The 21,153-nt window shown below is 34.9% G+C and overlaps 3 protein-coding genes and 1 long non-coding RNA gene across 4 annotated transcripts in view; all 4 read left to right on the top strand.

The window, feature by feature from the left end:
- The window catches only part of LOC146165036 (sodium- and chloride-dependent GABA transporter 1-like), a 29,760-nt gene extending 24,545 nt beyond the window's left edge, over window positions 1-5,215 (top strand). The window contains exons 11-14 of the mRNA XM_083382894.1: window positions 58-195; window positions 791-994; window positions 2,266-2,433; window positions 4,709-5,215. Of these exons, the coding sequence (XP_083239020.1) occupies window positions 58-195; window positions 791-994; window positions 2,266-2,433; window positions 4,709-4,834 (636 nt within the window). The 3' untranslated portion in view covers window positions 4,835-5,215. The remainder of the gene's footprint in view (window positions 1-57; window positions 196-790; window positions 995-2,265; window positions 2,434-4,708) is intronic.
- Window positions 5,216-7,086: 1,871 nt separating this feature from the next.
- Window positions 7,087-10,582, top strand: LOC146165035 (protein MAK16 homolog B-like). Its single transcript, XM_083382140.1, has 8 exons — window positions 7,087-7,258; window positions 7,696-7,745; window positions 7,884-8,002; window positions 8,152-8,368; window positions 8,697-8,751; window positions 9,315-9,497; window positions 9,742-9,801; window positions 10,327-10,582. The coding sequence occupies exons 1-8, from the start codon at window positions 7,244-7,246 to the stop codon at window positions 10,477-10,479; spliced, it is 852 nt and encodes a 283-aa protein (XP_083238266.1). The 5' UTR covers window positions 7,087-7,243; the 3' UTR covers window positions 10,480-10,582.
- A 2,624-nt stretch (window positions 10,583-13,206) lies between these two features.
- On the top strand, window positions 13,207-14,799 carry LOC146165034 (uncharacterized). Its single transcript, XR_014494600.1, has 2 exons — window positions 13,207-13,519; window positions 14,559-14,799. It is a non-coding gene; the product is annotated as an uncharacterized LOC146165034 (long non-coding RNA).
- Window positions 14,692-20,572, top strand: LOC146165033 (uncharacterized). The gene is made up of 6 exons (XM_083380916.1): window positions 14,692-14,730; window positions 15,486-15,588; window positions 16,509-16,619; window positions 18,947-19,070; window positions 19,221-19,362; window positions 19,927-20,572. The coding sequence occupies exons 1-6, from the start codon at window positions 14,692-14,694 to the stop codon at window positions 19,984-19,986; spliced, it is 579 nt and encodes a 192-aa protein (XP_083237042.1). The 3' UTR covers window positions 19,987-20,572.
- Window positions 20,573-21,153: the final 581 nt, after the last annotated feature.

The following is a 21,153-nucleotide window of genomic DNA, read 5'->3' as shown; positions in this document are numbered from 1 at the left end:
CAAAAACGTCGAAGACTACAAATAACGGTAAAACGCCTTTCCTGTTTTTGTTTTCAGTTCGCCAGCGTCGAGGGTTGCGTGACCACATTGTCGGACGTCTTTCCACGCCTTAAACGCGGCAAACACAGTCAGGAACGCCTCACCGGCTGCGTGTCGCTCTTCCTCATGCTGCTCGGAATCCCTCTGCTCACCAATGTAAGTTGACGGACGCCCACTTTGGGCTGTAGTTGTTCTTGTTGTTGTTTGTGGTTTTTGTTGTTGTATTGGTTCGCTTTCGGGCCTTTGCGCTTTTAGGGTGTTGATTTAGTTACCGCTATACAAAAACCTTTGGTGTATAACCAGGATTGGTCCTGGATGAAATAAACCTATACCGTAATTTAGTTTTGTTTTTACGGGACAGGTCGCTCGAGTCTTTTTTTTTTCAGTAATCCAAAACCCAACTCTTTATAACCCCGTGATAATCACGTTTTTTCGTTAATACCCTTTCCGAAGGCCTGACTGCATTCCATAGTTTGTGGCCGCTAAAGATTTACGCCAAATTTATTTTTGAATCCTACGCCAAAATAGGACGATATATACGCAAAAAACTTTTTTTTTGGGGGGGGTGGGGTGGGGTACTTAATCGGCGATATTTCACGCCAAATAACGTCACTGACGTGATTTTGGGGAAGCAGTCCACGCCAAAGTTCTCTGGCGGGAAGTAGTGGAATGCAATCAGTTCCGTACGTAGGTACCTGGTAAATGGTAGCAACAGTTAATATAAATGTAATATTTCCCTTTTCACGTAAAGGGCGGAATTTATCTGTTCGAGCTTCTCAATATGTACGCGGCCAGTGGCATCTCCCTGCTCTTCCTGGTCTTTTTTGAGGCGCTTGCCATCGGCTGGATGTACGACTCTGAGCGCTTCTACGAAAACATTCGCTCGATGGTCGGCTACTACCCCAACCCATACTTCAAGTACTGCTACAAGTTCTTTACTCCCGCTATCGCCGTGGTAAGTCCTAAGCCATTTTTTGCTTTGTTTCTAGGAACTTTGTGATTGTTAGTCGACACCGCGCGTTAGACTTTTAGTAGTTTGTTAGAGTAGGTCATGGGGTGCTGTTTAAATCCATCAGAATTAAATGTGTGGTGTTATGTATATTTTTGTGATTATCCCTGTGGTATTATGATTAAAATCTTGGGGAAACGTTCTTAACATTTTTTGTAAATTTGTTTCGTTTTTGCCTTTACTCTGCAAAGTATCCGCTAAATGTTACCAATTTATGTTTTTGATGCGAATTAAGGCTTTCACTCCAATGATTTAAACTAGGATTTTCTATTTAGTGAAAATTACTTAACTTTAGTTAGTTTTCCAAAGTCTTAACTGGGATTAAAGTAATCTTAAAATGACGTTTGAAAATCACTGTTTTTACGACGCAATACTGACAATTAAACCCGAATCCGAGCTGGAGTTCATCACTTTAGGTGCTGTACTTAAAAGTTAATTTCGGTTATATTTGTGGTTCTAAGCGTTCTCAAATCGGCATAGCGTTTTAAAACCAAACCGACTGACCGCTTCTAAGCAATTAATGTTCCCATCTGTCTTCATCGGGATAACAAAGCATTGCTTATAATAGCGTATTAAGAAGCGTCTCTATGGTCGACACCAGCTGGTCGAATTCGATTAAACTACTGCCTACAGGATGTGGCCACGCTTATCCCAATGTTGATATATCCGCGTAGCTATCTGCTGACATATCCACGCATTACACAAGGCAGTATAGGCGTCTTCTTGGTCTGTCGCATACAAACAAATACAACATTTAGAAATTTTAAACAACTAAAACAAGAGTTACACGTTGGTTTAAATAAATACATGTTTGGTGGCTTCATCTGTTTTCCTCAGTTTTACGGGGGTAAAACAGACTGGTTGTAAATAACGGAAAATTTTCCATACGTTGAAATGTGCGCGGTGTACAGTATTTTTTCGTTATGTTTTAGCGAAGCATTAAGTTATCGTTCAATGAAGTAGCAAAATCAAGTAGGAGTTACTTTGTGCCTTTTTTAACAGTTATTAAAGGTGATAATATGTCATTTAGGTTTTGAAAGGCTGTATCAAGAATACAATAACGCACTTTTGCAAAATTAGAATTATCATCAAGGGCTACAGGGGTTAAATTGAAACAAAATTAGGAAACTCATGCTGTGATAAACACGTGGTTTCAAGATTCAAATGGGGGTGTACCTATTACGGACAAATACCTATACATTTTTAATGTTTTTCAGTTTATTCTTGGCTTCTACATACTAAACTACCGCCCATTGGTGCTTGACGAGTACGTCTATCCTCCATGGGCAAACGCTGTCGGATGGATGCTCTCTCTAACATCGATGCTTTGTGTGCCCGGATTCTTCCTACTTGAGGTGTACAGACAGCCCGGATCTATTACCGAGGTACAGCTGAATTTTGTTTATTTTAGTTCAAGGTGTACTTAAAACTTTGCTTGCGTTGAGTAAGAGTCGGCATGAGATTTTTAAAATCGTCGTCAAAAATTGACCTCAGAAAACGAGTAGACATACCAATCGGAGGTTAAAAAAATAGGAAACTGAAATGGCGTGTGGGTGTGCATTCAAGATAAATGCGCCAACTCTACTCTTTTTAAAATTCCGTTTTTACGTTATGCATAACAATTTTAATCTGGCCTTCTTAGAAACCCTTAAACGAGTCCACGCCCTCCGAAAGGCTCACGACCCCCCCGAAAGGCCTTCTGGTCAAATTTAAGAATGTCCAGTTCTTTGTATACTATTCCTTTAGTGTTTGACAAAAGATACAAATTGGCTTTGTGCTGGCAATTAGCAGAATTTCGTTTCAATCCTTATAGGAAGTCTCGTTACAAGCGGTGGCGGTTTCTTTACTCAAAGCGCGCACGCACGCACACACACGCGCGCGCGTACGAGGAAGCGCGTGTATGAGCGACGCGCGCTTTTTCGTATCCTAATTGGCGCTGTCGAAATGGAACCTTTTTTGTCGCGGTGGTTATTCGATACCTTAACCCTATTAACGCAGTAGGTTAGGGACGCTTCTTTCAATAGGCCGGTGGACACAGTGCCCTGCTATCTTCACGCCTTGACAAAATTAACATCCAGGACGTTTTAGAGTAATTTTCCACGCTCCTGGGACACTTTGGAAGTTTTCCACTGGAAAAAGATGCCACGCCGTTGGTGCTAATCGGAAGTGTTGGCTTACTTAAGCGTTGCTTCGAAGGCAAGGATCTCCAAACTTTTTCTCATAAAGGCCTGGATAACTGTAAAGCCTGGCCATCACGGGCCGGATAAATGTTATGATTTACGATCACGGGCCGGATGCAAAAAAAAATATCAAACTTTCTTAACGTAATTATTGTTATAGATAGGAAATAATAAATACCTATGCATGTCAACTGTAGTGGGCCTTACAAAATTGTCTTACAGTTTAAATTTTCATTGAATTCCACACATTGCAACCGTATCGTATCTACATTCTATATTAAGGAAACATGCCGCGGGCCGGATTAATTAATATTTCATACCACATTAAATTATTTTCCTTCCGTGTATTTTTCTTTACTGTTCACCTAGTTTTTATATATTTATTTTTTCATTTAATAGCTCAAAAAGGCACCTCTTTATTGACAGGATAATTACATTTTGTGTTGGGTAATCAAATGTCTCTTGACTTTATAATCCTACGCAGTTGATAAGACTAATTTTAATCCAAATTGTGGTTTCTTTCGACATTCTAAGGTTTTATTATACCAGCGCATCCTGTGTGTGATGCTTTTTAAGCGGGCCGCAAGTAGGCTAACATAAAAACAAAGCCGATTAAGTTATATTAGGTGGCAATTTACGGCCCATGGATTCAAATGCTTTGTATCTATAAGGTTTCCTGAATATCACCTTTTTTTCACATTTTTTCTTGTTCCAGATAATGCCAAAAATATTGCTCACTTAGGTTTTTGTAGCGACAAAAAAGGTGCTTTTGTAGGCTCGCCATATTTTGCTAGAATAGAGAGCAAAAAAGCCGCAAACTAGGCCAATTTATTTGCCAGATTCTGACCATGAATATTTGATTGTTTCCTTCCTTCATATTATAATAAGAATAATAAGAAAAACATTATTACATCTCATTCCGACAAACACATAACTATAAATCTGTGTTGAAATTACAAGAAAAAAAGCACAAAATGCGAAAAGGTATATAGCGCATCAAAATAAGGCTCTCTTAAAATTACAAGCCAAAAAACACAATTTGCGCAAAGTAGGGCTTGAGCATTTTTTATTATCTTCTGAGTACCATTAGTTTTCTTTATAAAACAGGACAAGTCGTCATGAAAGAGGACATAATACGATATTCCTTAGTTGTTTTAACATATTGATGATGCTTTGAAAACCTATAAGACTTTGCTGATAGTCCTTGACTGTGTCCCGAGTAATTGCCTTATCCCATAGGTTCTCAACCGGGGTGTGCGGCACCCTGGGTGCCTTTCTAATCCTCAAGGGTGCCGTGACATATTTTGGAAAATGTAGAGTTGATGTGTGTTGTTCCAGTTCCGTTTATTGTGACATTCTAGTAAAAGGAAAAATCTCGAAAGGGGTTCCGCAATCTATTGATCACTTCTGAGGTGTGCGCCAGCTATTAAAGACTGCAAAAAACTGCCTTATTGTTCATAAACCGACTTGTATGTTGCAGAAACTTCGCGGCGCGGTAAAGATCGACGTTTCCAGTGAAAAGAGCGGGTCCCTCACACCAAGTACCTCGTCCTCAGACAACCAGGAACTACCGGAAAGCGTCGAGCTCATTGTGTGCAAAGCCTAACTCCCAACTACTTCAAAAACTACTAAAAACTGTCTCAATTGATTTCTACGGGCGAGGCTGCCTGACCATGCTATTTTTTTTTAATCTTTGCTTGTTTTTTAAAGTAACTTCTAAATTAACTCCGGGTTTGTTTTTAAAGCGTGCGTCTGTAATTTAGAAACTTCACTGTGTAGATATAGTTCAACGCTTTTTATATTTTTCTATACATGGGGCGGCAAATTGCACCCCTATCACCACGAGAATCAGCGCAGAAAACCAAACCACTGCGTTTATTTTGTGTTAATCTATAGTAGCCCAGGCCTGTGGATCACATTTATGCTTTCGCTTTTAGGAAAGCATTGTTGTTGTTTATTTTTCTGTGAAAAGTTTGCCTGCTTGTCCTCTTTTGACTCGACTCTGCTTTGCACTTGTGATATTCACAAGACCCTATGCTACATCTTTTAAATGTTGTGCCTGTGTTACTGACGGCGAACCTGCTAAAACTAGAATGTCGCCGTGTTTCCGAATGGCCCTTAACGTAATTCATAAACTTTTTTTTTTAAAGACGACTTCGCACACTTGTTGAACTAATATTTGCCCCCTGTTTTCTTTTGAACTTTCCTTTTTCGTTTCAAATTCTCTTTTTTTAGATTGTATTTACCTTGACCGCGGCTTTATGAGCCGCTACCTCCTCTTGTAGAATAACGTTATACAATTGGGACCGAGCAATTTCAACTTATTTATTTTGCTTTGGATTTGACGTGGTCCGCCGTGATATGTTTTACTGTGTAAAGTTGCCTAACGTTTGTTACAAAATAAAATATCAGATATTCTGAATGCTTGTTTGCTCGCGTTTATTATGCTATGCTGGGCTGATTTCGACAGGAAAAATAGTTTGTTGTTAATATTTATAGAAATGAACAAAAAGGAATCCGTGTGTCTGGTGCTGAACTAGAAATTACCGAGATGCTGGTCTTTGGCAGAAAGAGTGTATTAAAACTGTTTAGGCTGATAGCTATAAACTGAAGGCACAATGCGGAGAGTTTTTTAGAATAAGGACTGTAAAGCTTTTACTCATTAGGAGAATCCGGTTGAGTTGGCGTTGGGTGTCATTTACACTTCATAAAAATTATTTTAACCAACATCTCTGGAAGCTACTATGGTTTTTACACATTCCTTAAATTCGCTGTCAGTAAACCAGAATTTTTTTATAATTACACTTAGTTCTAACAAATTTTACTTTTAAAGCCATATACCGTATTTAAATTCAGTGTTGCATATAAATCAAATTGTTGTTCCGACAATTTTAAAACCTAATCTGCTGGGTTGTGATTTTTTCTCATAAAAAGTGGTTTGTGGCTTTTTGATAGATACCAGTTTAATACACTGATTTAAAGGTTTAATATTGTTCTCTACTGCCACCTAACGGTAAACATTTAACAAATCACGATCTTTACAGCAGTTCGTAAAATGCGGTATAAACGTAGTTTCTGTTAAAAGTGCATATAATTGCCTAAAATAAATATTACTCATTTAAATTTTAAAAGATAGTTATATCAAACCTTTTATTGTGTTCGAAGTTTGTGTCATGAAAAAGGCATTTAAAAAATTATAATGGGCTCGTAAACATAATTTATATCTGTAATAGTATACTTACGTTGCTTACAGCAAGTTTAGAAAAGTGTACGTGAATTCAACCTTTGACGTTACAGATACTGCAATACGTGAAAATACACTATCAAAAATAAAAATATTAGTTTTATCCGTTTTTTACTGTGGGGAAGTCCCGAATAACACGAGTCCGAGAAAAAGATAAAAATATTGCCATCAAGATAATATTGTAAAATAAGGTTTTATTACAAAACACAATTAATAACTCATATTTTAGTTATCATTACACAACGTCTCCTTTAAACATTACATATATATTTTATTTACTTTCTGTGACATATTAAATGTAGTCTATGCGTTTTACTACGTTTTGTACACGAACTAAGTAATCACAGTTTTCGGCGCTGGTCTAGAATCCTACCACATTATTAAAACAACACACAATATTTGAATTAGGGTGTCGGTTAGTGTTTGGGTAAGGGTGGGTCAAGTATTAATATATTCATTATTTAATAATAATACTTGACCTACCCTAACCCAAACGCTAACCCCGCACCCTAACCCAAATAATTTGCATTGTGGTAGGATTCTAGACCAGCGCCCAGTTTTCTCTTATATTATGTATTTCAAGAGTATTTGCTGTTGTTTGTTTTAAGGTTGAAACAATTCAGCAATTTTTACATTTATAAATGGTTTCAACTTGAAGTTTTAGCGGTTATTTAAATTCTATAGTGCTAGAATAGAAGGGATTTCTTGATAAACCTTTAAATATCAAGTGTTGTTGTATTCTGTACACGTTTTCTGTTCTGTGTGAACAACATGCAGCATGATGATGTAAGTTGTAACGTTTGTTATATTTGCCAATAAGTTTTTAAAAGTATGCTAGTTTGAACAAAGCCTTTCAGCATTTGCAATTTATAAATTTAATTTTTGCAATCACAAATATCGGCGCTGTTCTAGAATCCTACCACATTTATTAAATCAACGCACAATATTTGGGTTAGGGTGCAAGTTAGCGTTTGGGTATGGGTGGGTCATGTATTATTATATTTATTTAATAAGAATACTAGAACCACCCTAACCCAAATAATGTGCGTTGTGGTACAATTCTAGACAAATCTCTTTAAACTTTTAAACTAAGATTGACTTAAGTTATAACATACTTATATGTTTTTAGACTCCACAGTATTATTTAATTGGTTTTTGAATTCTTTAGATTAAAGCATACCAAATAAAATCTAATTATATATCATTTACATTTTCTTTTGTAGGTTCTTTGGGATCTCATCGGAAATACAAAAAACTGTTCATATAAAGTAAAGTAAGTACCTAATTTGTTATTGTATACAAAAAATTTATTAGTGTACCATCAGTCCACCACTTTTCTGTAGCTATGGATTCATGTGTACATTTTTCATGTGTATATATATATATGCTATAATTGACTTTTTCTTTATAGAGCCCGCACCTCAAAGACACAAAGATTTTGTAAAAACGATAACAACGTCACTGGACTTTGCAATAGAAATTCCTGTCCTTTATCAAACTCGCAATATGCCACTATAAGAGAAGAAAAAGGTAGAAAACTTTTACACTTACCATTTAATTTTGTTTTTAAATAACCAAAGCATCAATACTGTTTTTCCTTGTATTTGCATTTTTGCTTTAGTAATTTTTAAACAGAGAAATAGTGATTTGTTATCTTGCTGTATATATACCCTTTTTAGGTATTTGTTATTTATACATGAAGACCATAGAAAGAGCTGCATTTCCTGCAAGAATGTGGGAAAAAGTTAAACTTTCCAGAAATTATGAGCAAGCCTTGAAACAAATCGACGAAAACCTAATTTACTGGCCCTATTTCTTGAGACACAAATGTAAACAACGTTACACAAAGATTTATCAATACCTTATAAGAATTCGCAAGCTAACCTTGAAAAGACAGTAAGTACACCGCAGAACTGTACATTAAAATGTATATTTGCTAAAAGTGTTAAATGATTTTGTTTAAAAAAATGAAAGCCCATACAGAAGTAGGTAGCATTTTGAACGTTTCAAACATCTCTTAATTCATTTTTAACAATGTTACCTACTTCTGTATGTGCCTTGATATTCTTACTACGTTTAACTACAACCTTCAACCATTATGCTCCAAAATTTTGCAAATATTTTTGTGATAATTAATAACATAAGCATTTTAAATCATGTTCAAAACATTGGTATTTTACCAGTATCTGAGACAATATTTAATATTGGATTTTCCGCTTTATAGAAAGAAACTTGTTCCAATCCATAAAAAGATTGAAAGAAGAGAAGCAAAGCGAGAAGTATGATTTTCTTTTGTACTAGTGGAAAATGCCTTGTTTTTCCCATAACTTTACATCACAATATTATCTTGAAAATTTTAAAAGTCCCGTTGGAGCACTATTCGGGGCACTATATATAGGAAGCTTTCACCTTGGTTAATTTGAAAGTTTTTTTGTAGCTATACATGTTCAATACTTTGTTTTATACCAGTGTTGTAAACAAGTCATTTTGTAATGTGCAATGACTTAAGTCCCAGTCAAGTAATTTGTAAACGAAGTTAAGTCCAAGTCAAGTCTTTTAAAAAAAGTAAAGTCATAACTTATACCTTTACCAAAAATCATCAAAAACCCAACTTATAGCAAGCACATTGTTAAACGCATAAAAATTAAAATAGGTAGCTTTGTTAAGTATTTTGTGTGGAAAAATTGGAATGAGTAGTTCAATTTTATAAAAAAAAAAGTAAATAAAAATAGACTTAATTTTAACCGAAGTCATTTACCCCAATGACCAAGTCAAGTCATCACAACAGTGTTTAACTGATTTATTCTAAAAAAATTTTGTAAACCCCAACGTCGCTATGCAGCAAAAAGCAATGGTTGCAGCCCAACTGGACACAGCCATCGAAAAAGAATTGCTTGAGCGGCTAAAGCAAGGAACGTACGGCGATATTTATAACTTTCCTTCAACTGCGTTTGATCGTGCTTTGGAACAAGAGGGCGTTGAATCAGAAAGTGAAGAAGAATCGGAGATCGAAGAAGAATCAGAGGTACATTACGTTTTTTTGTCTTTGCTAAACTTTTAATACTTTAACCAGGGCTGCCGAGTCGGAGCCAGTCTACAGACTCGGCAATTTGATAAACTTAGCTGGAGTTGTTATTAAGCTGACTTGCTTTGATCTGTAACCAAATTACCCGAGAGAAAGAGTGTAAAATTCGGTCTGTTTTGAAAACTGTTATTTACACCAATTGAATAAGTAAAATAAAATGACGCGAAACTTTCTGTTTTATCAGGCTGAAGTTGAATATGTGGATACTGATGACTTCGCAGAATCCGAAACAAGTGACATTGAGGTACTTACTATATTTACTTTTTTCATATGCTTTTGTACTATCTTAGTAAATCTGGGTCATCAGGCATATTTTTGCAAAACTTTTGATATGTAAATTTAACAAATTTGCGCTTTCCACGAACTACTAGCCTTTAAAAAAAACGCAATTCTTTTCGCACTTGGACTGAGTTCAGCTGCAAATTTTGAACTAGTGTTTTTAAGATGAATTGTTTTATGACGTCACATCATGGCTTAACTTTGTGACGTCGTTTCCTAAAATTCCTATTTTCTTCCCAAACAAATATCATGGATCTGTCCCTGATTTCCCCTGCACTATTTTGTCCAAAAATACTGTTTTCCCATAAGTTAAAATTTCCTGTTTTTTAATGCAAAATTTTCAATGATGCCGTTTTAAACATACTTGTTGATCAGGTTCTCCCAAAACAAATATTCTGGATGCGCCTCTGATTTTCCCTGCATTATTTTGTCAAAAGCTAGAGTTTTTCCGTTTAAAAATGTTTCATGTTATTCTCGATCATTTTTCCAGGATCTCCAAGTCGGTTCTTCAAGCGACGAAGCTTCCGAGGAAGAAGAAGCAGAAGAGAAAGTGAAAATAAGCTCGAAAAGAAAGAGACCCCAAGTGGAGGTCGAATACGAATACGAAAGCGCCGCCACTCAAAGGACTAAACTTAAAAACTAAAGAGCACATACTTTTTTTTATCATGTTCATAAACTGATATTCCTTTACTTTTTTCGCTGCTGATTGGGGCATTAAGCGGGCTAATTCCAGTGCATTAAATAAATACAAGAAGGTAGGGAGCAAATCTGACGGTTGTTGTTTTAAAGGCTTTGATTAAGCATAACAACGGCAGTTGTAGATATGGAATTTTTGTTTGGGGGATATGAACATTTGGGGGGGGATGGCATCGCGGCGTTGCATCTTACTGTGAAGTCATTAAGAGGTATTTTTAATATCCGCCATACCATTCGTTGATTTTAGTAACGTTTTAGATTGAAGAAATGTTACTTTTAATGCAAAAGCTACATTGCAAATATGTTATCGATTCTCGCAAATCGAAATAACAACGTTATATCGCTACCAAAATATTTTTATAAGTTGCCAAAACTTTGTAATAAGGCGCACAACGCCTTTAAGCTAAAACGATCAATCTTTTGGGTTAAGACCTCCTAGAAACCAAATTCAGATTCATGAAAGCGAGGAAAATACTTGCATCTACGTAGTTAAAATCAGGGCTGCGGAGTCGGTTCAAAAACCCGAGCCGAGTCCGACTCCTGCCAAAAAAATAAACCCGAGTCCGACTCCGGCCCAATGTAAGATTTTGTCGGGTCCCGAGTCCAGCTCTGACTCTACATCCTGTATTTTACCCATTTACGCAACTAAACTAAGGTGGATTTTCTGCAATCCACTCATATTGTTGTCATAATTGATCCACCCGCACCACACGCTTTAAAAATATTTCACCATTTGCTATTACACTTTTACAACTTACATTTTGCCGCCTTAACAGATTTAAAATATGATACTGCGCATGCGCACGTCGGACTCGGGACTCGGGTAGTTTTACGCGGTCTTACTCGAGTCCGACTCTGGCAAAACAAACCGAGTCCCAAACCGACTCCGCAGCCCTGGTTAAAATAGACAAAAAATAAAGTTTGGCGGGGCATGGCCAGCGGGTATTAATTTGCAAAACTCGTCTTTACCTCGTTTTCTGGTAACGGTTGAAAAAACAGGAAATCGAACCCGAACCGGTTTTGGGCAATTTTTTCACCGAGCCTGAACCAGACTTGGACAATTAAATTTATTTTAGCTTTTTAAAATTAGATTAGAATAAGAGCATTTCCAGTAGAATTTTTAGTAAAATCCGAAATTAGATTAGAATTAAAATTGGAGCCTTTCAGTTTTTCCAAATTAGATCATTTTGAGTTTTGTCACATTAGATTAGGATTAGAGTTATCGAAAAAAAAAAAAATTATTAAAAAAGCGAATTTGAACTAGAATTACATGAATATTTACAATCAATTTCAGTAAATCGCAAATTATTTTAATAAAAAAATAATGGTAAAATATACGTGTGCTAATTTTATACCTTTTAGCATAGAATATGCTTTTCAGACTGAAAATTATGCTCCAACCAAAGAGTTTGAATTTAAATTCTTTGTTTTGACTAAGAGAATAAAAATGCCCTTGAACAAAGTAGCATTTTTGGTAAAATCCGAATTCGATTAGAACTAGAATTAGAGCGCACAAGCAATTCACGCATTAGATTAGAATTAGAATTAGACGCATTTTGCTCTAATTCATTGAATTAGAAAACTAGAATTATCTAGTTGTCCAAGTCCGTTGTTTGTCAGAATTTGAGGAGTCAAATAAAAAGGGTAGCCGCTGCGGCTCGAGTAAGTTGAGAACAGTTTGGAAAATACCTTTGAGATTAAATTCACTTAGGGTTTAATTATTATTTCACTTAAATACCGTGAACCTGGTTGTCACATTGGACTAACTATATATTGTGTTGTACTTAACCAGATACCTAATTATCAATAAATGGTTTTAAAATTCACCTAATTATTAAGTTTACCGCACATGTTTCAATATAATGTCCAGTTCGTGATGCTGTACCGTAGTTTTTAGTTTTCTCATCCTGCTTTTAACTCGTATATCAGCGCCAGTTAGCGTACGCAAGTCGATAATCAAGAAGGTTGTTGTGTGGGCCCGGTTAAGATATTCTAGTGAGCCCGTAGTAACTCTTGTGAGTCGCAAAAGGAGTCTAGATACAAGTCTGGTCACTTATAAAGCCGATACAAAATGCTGAGTAACATGTACCACGTATAGGGCTTAACATTGCTTCGACACCAAAATGCGAAGAAGAAATAAACCTGCCACACAATGTTACATGGTAAAATAACACAGACGTCATACCAATTGCGAAAGAAATGACTAGCTGATATCATAACTCTACAAGCCTATTATTGGGATATAAACTATACTTTAAATTTCTCAAACGGCTCGACTCACTGGGAAAAATATACAAAACAACACGTATTTTGTACTTGTTCTTTGAAGCAGCCGTTCAAGGCAAAGATTAATCGACATATTTTTTTTATTTATTTTAACAAATTTTGGGAACTTCTAAAAATTATTAAAAATTAATTTAAATCGCTTCTTAGAAATTCACGGTTAACCTACAACGTATCCTATGGCTATGCAAAAGCAAAAAGTCGAGTTGCAGCTTGCAGTATGTAAAGGGTAATATAATAACGCGTGACACCCAAAATCTTCGAAAGATAAAATGGCGACGTCCAATCGACTTAAGAGTGGAGCAATACAAACAAAACACTCCACAAAGGAACATCTTTACCGCCCTCTAGCACACAAAAAAATAACAAAATCACCTGACAGTAAAAACAACAAAACTTCATGAAAAACACCTGCTTTTAAAATTCATATAATATAGGCTTTTATTTAGCCGCCGTAGGTTAATATTTATTTCACAATAGCGGAATTTTTATTAAATCGCATTAGAAGTTGTGCGAAAGGGTTTTTACGCCGCAAATACCTTTGAACCACGAAACAAGGCGTTTTGGGACTGAGTAGTGATTTACATTGATGGAGGATGATTCAGACGAACTGAGTCATGTCTCCCGCTTGACAAAAGTGCTGACCAGCGACAACAACATGGAGCAGGAATTTCAACACAGCTCCAACTTCTGTGACTTTGAAGGTTAGGCGTTTGTGGTTAACTTTGGTGCTTTTACGATTTTTTCAATGACAAAAACAACATTTATTGTTACAGCCATGTCTATGACATGCCTTGCCGAACTAAAGTAGCAAAAGTTCTACGAATAATTTTTTTCATCTCAAGATATATTGTGATACTTATATGAAGTCTGCACTTTCTCAGAATGCAATAAAGGTTATATGCCTGTTACTCTGAATTCTGTGACACTGTGTAAAGTGCACCTTTTTGAGTTTTTTTAACAGACCAAACCTGCATACGACAAATTAAATATTCATCACGGTTTTCTCATGTGAAAGGTAGCATGGGGACAGTTTCTATTTCATGGAACTGTGCAGTAATTATTTTGGGCACTGGTCTAGAATTGGTGCAACTGTTACTAGAGATCAACCGATATTTTTGGTCTGATACCCGATGCCGATTTTTATATACCTGGGAAATGTTCAAAACTTGAACTAATTGAAGTTTTGGTTTATATACGTAGTTATTAATTATTAAACTATTATTTTGCATATTAACTTGGCGGGATGCTAAAACCCAAATTTGTTTGATCAAAAAATGGGTAAGTTGTTTGTTGTACAAGGAAAATTAAATCATATTTTTGTACTAAAATATTGACCAAAGTATCAGCCTACATTTAATGATATTTCCGTAGAAGCTAAATATCGGCCGATATTAGTGGTAAACCGGTATATCATTCTATCTCTACCTGTTTCCACATTTTTTATGGCCAAGCACCAATGAGACTAGTTAGCCCTTGGGTTTGGCTGGGTCACATATTATTAATGTATTAGTTCTCTAATATTTCCTTCTTTATTAAAATTTAAAATTTAACACTTTATTTTGTTATGTTAAAAATGGAGTGGTAGGTTTCTAGACCAGCGCAGTGCCATAAAGTGCAGAATGGATCTCATTAATAGAAAAAGATAATATATATTAACAAATATTCCATAAATTAATGCACATTGTACAATTTGATGTATTAAAGGACTTACAAGTTTATACAATTGTTTTGTTGATGCAGAAATGTACACCAAAGTTTATTTTCCAAAAATCAAACAAGCAGTGTTCCAGTACTTGCGGTGCAACATCAAATGCCAATCACCACTGTCAATGCAGGACACCAACATGTGAGTTTTAAAATTTATTGTTACTATATGAACACTGCCACGAACGTCCAAGCCCAGGTTTCTGAGGTAAGTTGCAAACCATACCCGCTTTTTTTTCTCGATAAATTTTTATTAACAGGTTTTTTGGCGTTGGTTGCCACATAGAAAGTTTAATAGACCACAACCATTTATTTAAGTATGTAAAAATAAGGATAGTTGTTATGAAAGTAGGCCACATTTTAAGAGTTGTTATATAAATTTGAGAGAACATTTCGGTCCCTCGAAACACAATAAAAACTACTATATATATATATAAGAATTCCTTTGTGTATCAACATACTATAAAATCAGCTATCCTTTTCAAATTACAGTCATTTACAGATAAATTTCCACAGTAAGATGTATCTTTAAAAAAGTGTAATGCTCAACTTGCTTGAATTTATTACTTTTTTGTCATTTTTAACTTTTATTCTGAAATAAATTTATATTTTTAAATTGTTTGTTTTGGCATATTCAGCCTTGCCTTAATTAAAAATTATTATGATTATTTTTGTTATAAGGTGCTTAGAGAATTGCATTCAACACAAATATGTTGAGAATTTTTACTCGAATCTCATCGACATTGTGTCACATCACTTGGCTGAGCTGTCTCAAATGCTATCTGAAATGAGCATTCAATCACTGTCGGACACCTGTTGCTACATTTTAAAGTTTCATACTACACTTAAAGTTTTTGGCAATTTCCTCAATCTTTTTTGTCCTTTTTTTAAAAGCTTGGTAAGTAAACTTGTTTTAATATTTAATGTTAAATAAAATTATTAGGTAAAATACTATTTGAACAGAATGCTGCATACATCAGACCACAACTCCGAACAACTTTAGAAGAGGTAATTTTAAATCTATTCAAGGCTTTAGTGGTTGGTTCCCATGCTTGTAGGCTGATTGGTAAGTGGCATATTGTATGTTTTATGGTGTTTTTCTACACTTGAACTTTCAAAACGTTTGAGTCTGTCATTTATTTTAATTTATTAATAAAACTTTGCACGCTGGTTTATTTGACAGTGCTAACAGTAAATTCCTTGTTACCTGCTTTTGTACGTATGTGTTACAGAGCTGTAAAACTCAGATGGCAATGTAGTTTTAAGTCTGCATATCGAAGGTAAAAACCTAACAAAATTTGTAATTTATATCGCTATAGCACTTAAAAAATTGATGGAGCCCCACTGCAACACTTAAAACTCATTGTATTTCCTCCATTTTGAGAAGCATTATTCTATCCTACAGTCACTAAACTACTGTACAGGCTGATGCAGTGCCCCTAATCCTGCCAAATATTGCCATGTTATTTTAAACTCAGTTTATTAAAATTTCAAACTGATTGACAATATGAACTAGCACACTACTTTTGTTAATTGGGTATTTATATATTTACATTTATTTATACATCACCAGTCCTTACAGTTAGCCAGCCCTTTATGAAAAAAGTTTTGTGACCCCCGTTCTAGACTATAGTATAATTCTTCAATAACTAAACTCTTACATAAAAAAAATTGGCTAATCGCAAATAAAAACATCAGCTAAAACTGACCCCACAATGAATCATTTTCGAAAACGTAAATGTTACATTTGGAATATAGGTGAGTTCTTGTTTTTAAATTGCACTGCTTGCTAGTCTTTTTACCAGCTAATGTCTGTCTTACAATCAAAACATTTTGGCCCAACTGGTTTGGTTGGTTTATCCTTAGCTAATTGGAGTTGTAATTGTTTGCCAGTCTACTGTTTGTCATTAAGGATCCCAGTGACAAATTGAAACTTTGCGTAAATGTAAACTTTTGCATGTCTTTAACTTTTTGTTTTATCTTCAGAGAGCATGCGCAGAGTGCGAGAAGTGCCATTCACTGTTCAACCTTCTGTGATGCACGATGTTGCAAATGCACTGTATTATATGAAACCGGATTGCAGGCAAAATAATTCAGGTTTGTTTATTGCATCTTGCACCAGGGCTCAAAAAAGACTTACTGTTAACAGTGAAGTTTGGATAGCCTGGTTAAATATTTTCCACCACATTGCGCAGGTGGATAAATTATATGATAACCATGCTGTTATCCACTCTATTTTTATAGAGATTTTTAAGTGAAAAACTAGGCTGTGGATTCGAAGCTTTACTGGAGACTCAATAAATTTGGCTTGAGTTTGACTTGGAACTTGACTTTATTTCTTGATTCAGAGTCGGATTTAAAGTTATGTTTAACCTTCGCAGCCCTGCTTTGTACCTTAAATATAAATAATGTTTAAACTTGACCTGACAGTTTATACAAACAGATTTATGTTTTATCTGTTTGTATAAACAGTAGGGTTGTTCAAAAAAGCACTTTTTTGTCAAATTTCAGTGGGGACCCCCTGGAGTTGTTAGGTTGCGTCTAAAAACCCCACAAACCAAATCTGGGAATGTTTGGTTCAGATTTGACCGTGCTATGTCAATTTGAAAATTCAGATTTTGGCTGAAATTTTGAAAAAAATAAATTGTCCTCCCTCTAAAAAAAATTTTTTTTTTGCATTGCTTTGCAATTGAATAGCCATACATTAACCTGTTTTGCAGTAAAAACGTGAGTAGTCATGGTACAAATATCACATTTCAACAACATTTGTTAGGCTGTTTTGTACGAAAAATGACTTTTTAGCACATTTTTTTAACTTTAGATAAGTAATTGATATAATTGTGTGAAGACTAAATGCACTATTATATTAATTTGATGTCATGTTTGCTGCATCTACTTTATTTTAAAATTTTAAGCCATTTTTCATGCATAACAGCCTAACAAATGTTGTTGAAATGTGACATTTGTACCATGACTACTCACTTTTTTACTGCAAAACAGGTTTATTTATGGCTATTCAATTGCAAAGCAATGCAAAAAAAAACAAGAAAAAAAAATTTAGGGGGAGGACAATTTATTTTTTTCAAAATTTTAGCCCAAATCTGAATTTTCAAATTGACGTAGCACGGTCAATACTGAACCAAACATTCTCAGATTTGGTTTGTCGTTTTTTTTGACGCAATCTAACAATTCCAGGGGGTCCCCACTGAAATTTGACAAAAAAGTGTTTTTTTGAACAACCCTAATAAACAGTCTTAAGATCATACTGATACGAAAACAAAAATCTTTCTTTTAAATTTTATTGTCTGCAGGAGATTCCTTACTTTAAGTATTTCATCTTGACCTGACAGTATCTTACTTTTTATTGTATGTATGTATGAGCAAAAATATACAGTTTCCAGCTTTTGTTTAAATGTAAGTCATTGTTTTGCTTATTAGTAGGGATGCTCAAAGTAGAATATCGAATCCTTGGATTCGAATCCAGATGGGATTCGAATCCAATTCTGCCATTTATTTCGGGTAATTGGAACCGATATAATTTAATGTTTTACCGCGGATTGTTGCGCCTAATTGCACAAACGCGTGTGGTAAGTTGGCCTGTCGCCGCGGCGACCAATTTACAGTGCTTGCTTTAAATGTAACCTTGTAGTGCACTGTCAGCGTTTTTTCGGGCGACCAATTACCGCGTCTCGCGATAACGTTCGTCTAATAATTAAGTGTCAATCAAGCGTTATTGGGCGAGCGGCTAACGTGTAATGTCTGGTGTGGAATTTGCAATTTCCCTAAATGCGTTAAGTTGCAAAAGTAACATAGCGTTGCAAAACGTGCTGGCCGTCCACAAAATGCCCTATGGGGTTACTTAAGGTCAACTTTAGGCCAATATTCAGGGAAATTATGCAGTTATGCACCACGTAATTGTCAAGAATTCGTTATGTCAATAATAACTTTGTATTCTTTGCAGTACATCATATGACTGCATAGCAGATCATGTTAGTCAAAAAAGAAGCAATAATACTTAATAATGCCTTCAAAATCAGGACCGAATTGCTTAAGACTTTTGTGTGCAGTGTTGCATTTGCTCACTTTTGGCAAAAATATAAGTTTTGGACACAACCTGGGCAGTTGACATATTACAGTTTACAGAACGGCTTAAGATGACAGAACTTTGTTAAGAATGTTAAACATATGAGAGAGTTTTTTTTATTATAATGTTCACATGTTAGAAAATTGTTTGGGCTATTTTTTGCTGTGATTGTGGGCCCTGTAGGGTAGATTAAGATTAATCCCTTCCTCAAACAAAATCGAGGATAAATAATTTAATAAAAATATACTAGGATTCGCTATTCTGGATTCGTTATTCTAGATTCGAAACCTATTATTCTAGAATACCTTGGGATTCTACTTTGAACATCCCTACTTATTAGATTTGTTCGCGTGCTATATTCCGAACGCTATCACACCCCTCAAGAGTTCCGATTTAGACAAAGAAAAGGAAAGTGTAAAGTTGATGCAGATGTCCATTCGCCAAGAGTTCAATAATAATTTACGGTTTGTGTTTCGCATTGTTTAGTTTGCTTTATTTAAACGCTGTGCCCTTAACTCCTTTATTAGCAAAACTTGGTTAATATCTTAGATGCAATTGCATATTTGTTACATTTAAATTAAAAACTTCATCCCTCAAATTTTTTTTTTCCTTTTTTCTTCGTCTATTGAAATCTTTCCTGCCTATTACCAACAAAAAATACTTAAATCAAGTTTTTTTATTAATATCACTTTAAATTATTACTCTACGTTCAGGTCCTCAATACGAAAACGTTCAAGTGACGATTTACAAAAAGAGGTAAATATGCAAATGAAATGAAATCAAGATTTAAATGTTGATGACCTCAAAGAGCTAAAATACAAACGTTTGCTTTAAGTTTCGACTTATTTATGTGTTTATTCTTACTATGTATAAAGTGTAGTTTAAAAAGCATCCAAATTTGTTAAGCATTATATAAAACAGTACTTTAAAAGAATTAAATTTTTTCTAAACAACATGGATATGTGTACTTTAAAAGCATCGAATTTTTGCTGATTAACATAAAAAAAGACTTATTTTAAAAGCATCCGGTTTTTGCTGTCTAACATAAAAAGTTTACTTTAAAAGCTTTAAAAAAGCAATTTGTTCGATTTGAGTTAAATCGGACAAAAAAGTTATCCGCATAAGCGGATTAGTTTTTTTTTTTTCTGAACGGCGCCCGCATACGGAGTGAGCATAAAAAGTGTACTTCAAAAGCGACCAATTTTTGCTCAGCAGCATAAAAAGTGTCTTTTAAAAGCATCCAATTTTGGCTAATGAACAAAAAACTTTACCTTGAGCAACATAACTTTTTACGAATAAAAATACCCACTTGCTTTCCAGGACAGCGAATGTTCGCAATCCTCCATACTGGCCTCTTTATTAATGGGACTTGGAACTTGAAAAAGACCGACTTAAAACCGCAAATACTGTGCTGCTTAGTGGAACATATCGTTCTCATGACATATTATGCTTAGGAAATACAATCTTTGTTTGTCCTGTGCTTTTTAAGAAAGGTAATAATGCTGTTGATGCCTTATTGTACTTTTTCGCCTTGTTTTGTCTATTGAAGCTTGGCTTGGCATATTTACTATGGCATATGTCCTTTTAATTGTTTTGTGAATCATCCCAAAACCCTAGTGTGGTTTAGTCTTATGAGATGGATGTTATAAACCTGACTTTAACTGTTAGAAATACTTTGGAGAAAATAGCGGTTTTTTATGTTAAACTGTCGAGCATTTTGCCACAAAGAGCTGTTAGGAAATGTAAGACAAATTCGTCTTAGCGTTTTATCGTTAGTTATTTTTTCGTGTTTTTTTGCCTGTTTGTTGCCCATCAATAATTATAATTTCAGTTTTTTTTAACCTTGGCGAAATGAGTTACAAATTTTGCACTATTAAAATTGCACTACCGCACCCCCTGATAAAACCCTTCATACATTTTTTCGTGAGTATGTGTTGCAGAATTTTAATAAACTGAAATATCGTTATTGTTTCGTGAATATTCTTGTTGATAAGGTATACACAGGTTAAACTTAGTAAAATGGTGTTGTCATGGTTTAAATTGAACATCAACTAATAAACTTCATCTCACTTAACGCTAATTAAGTTTGGACACTCTTTTAAAAACTACCTTTTTAACCCTAGTACTGTAAATCTAGCCAGCAGCTCAATCCTTTAAAATGATGTGTTAAACCACAACCATATTATGATTATGCATTGTTTATAATATAATATATTCAGTTGAAAATATAATACAAATCATTTGATTCGTAAGTTTTCATTTAACTCTATATAGTAGGAGTTTTCCAAATAACATTTAGTCTAACTTCGTAAGCCATTTCAAAGTGGCAGACCTCAAATACTATAACACAAATTTGGTTAGGTCAGTCTAAAAATGATGACGCCCTTCTAGAGATTTTCTGCAGGGGCAACAGTATACTGTCTTTCGTCTCCGAAGTCCGAAACCCCTGTTGCTTTCTCTTATTTTAATCTTCAGGTTTAAGACAATTACAAGTATGACTAGTTGATATGAATTATTGAACCATTGTAAATGAAACAGGTATCTTGA

This window comes from Ascidiella aspersa, chromosome 2, assembly GCF_963924565.1.
Source record: "Ascidiella aspersa chromosome 2, kaAscAspe10.2, whole genome shotgun sequence".
Classification (NCBI taxonomy): domain Eukaryota; kingdom Metazoa; phylum Chordata; class Ascidiacea; order Phlebobranchia; family Ascidiidae; genus Ascidiella; species Ascidiella aspersa.
The sequence above is the reverse complement of the archived record's forward strand: the minus strand, read 5'-3'. Positions and strand labels throughout refer to the sequence as shown.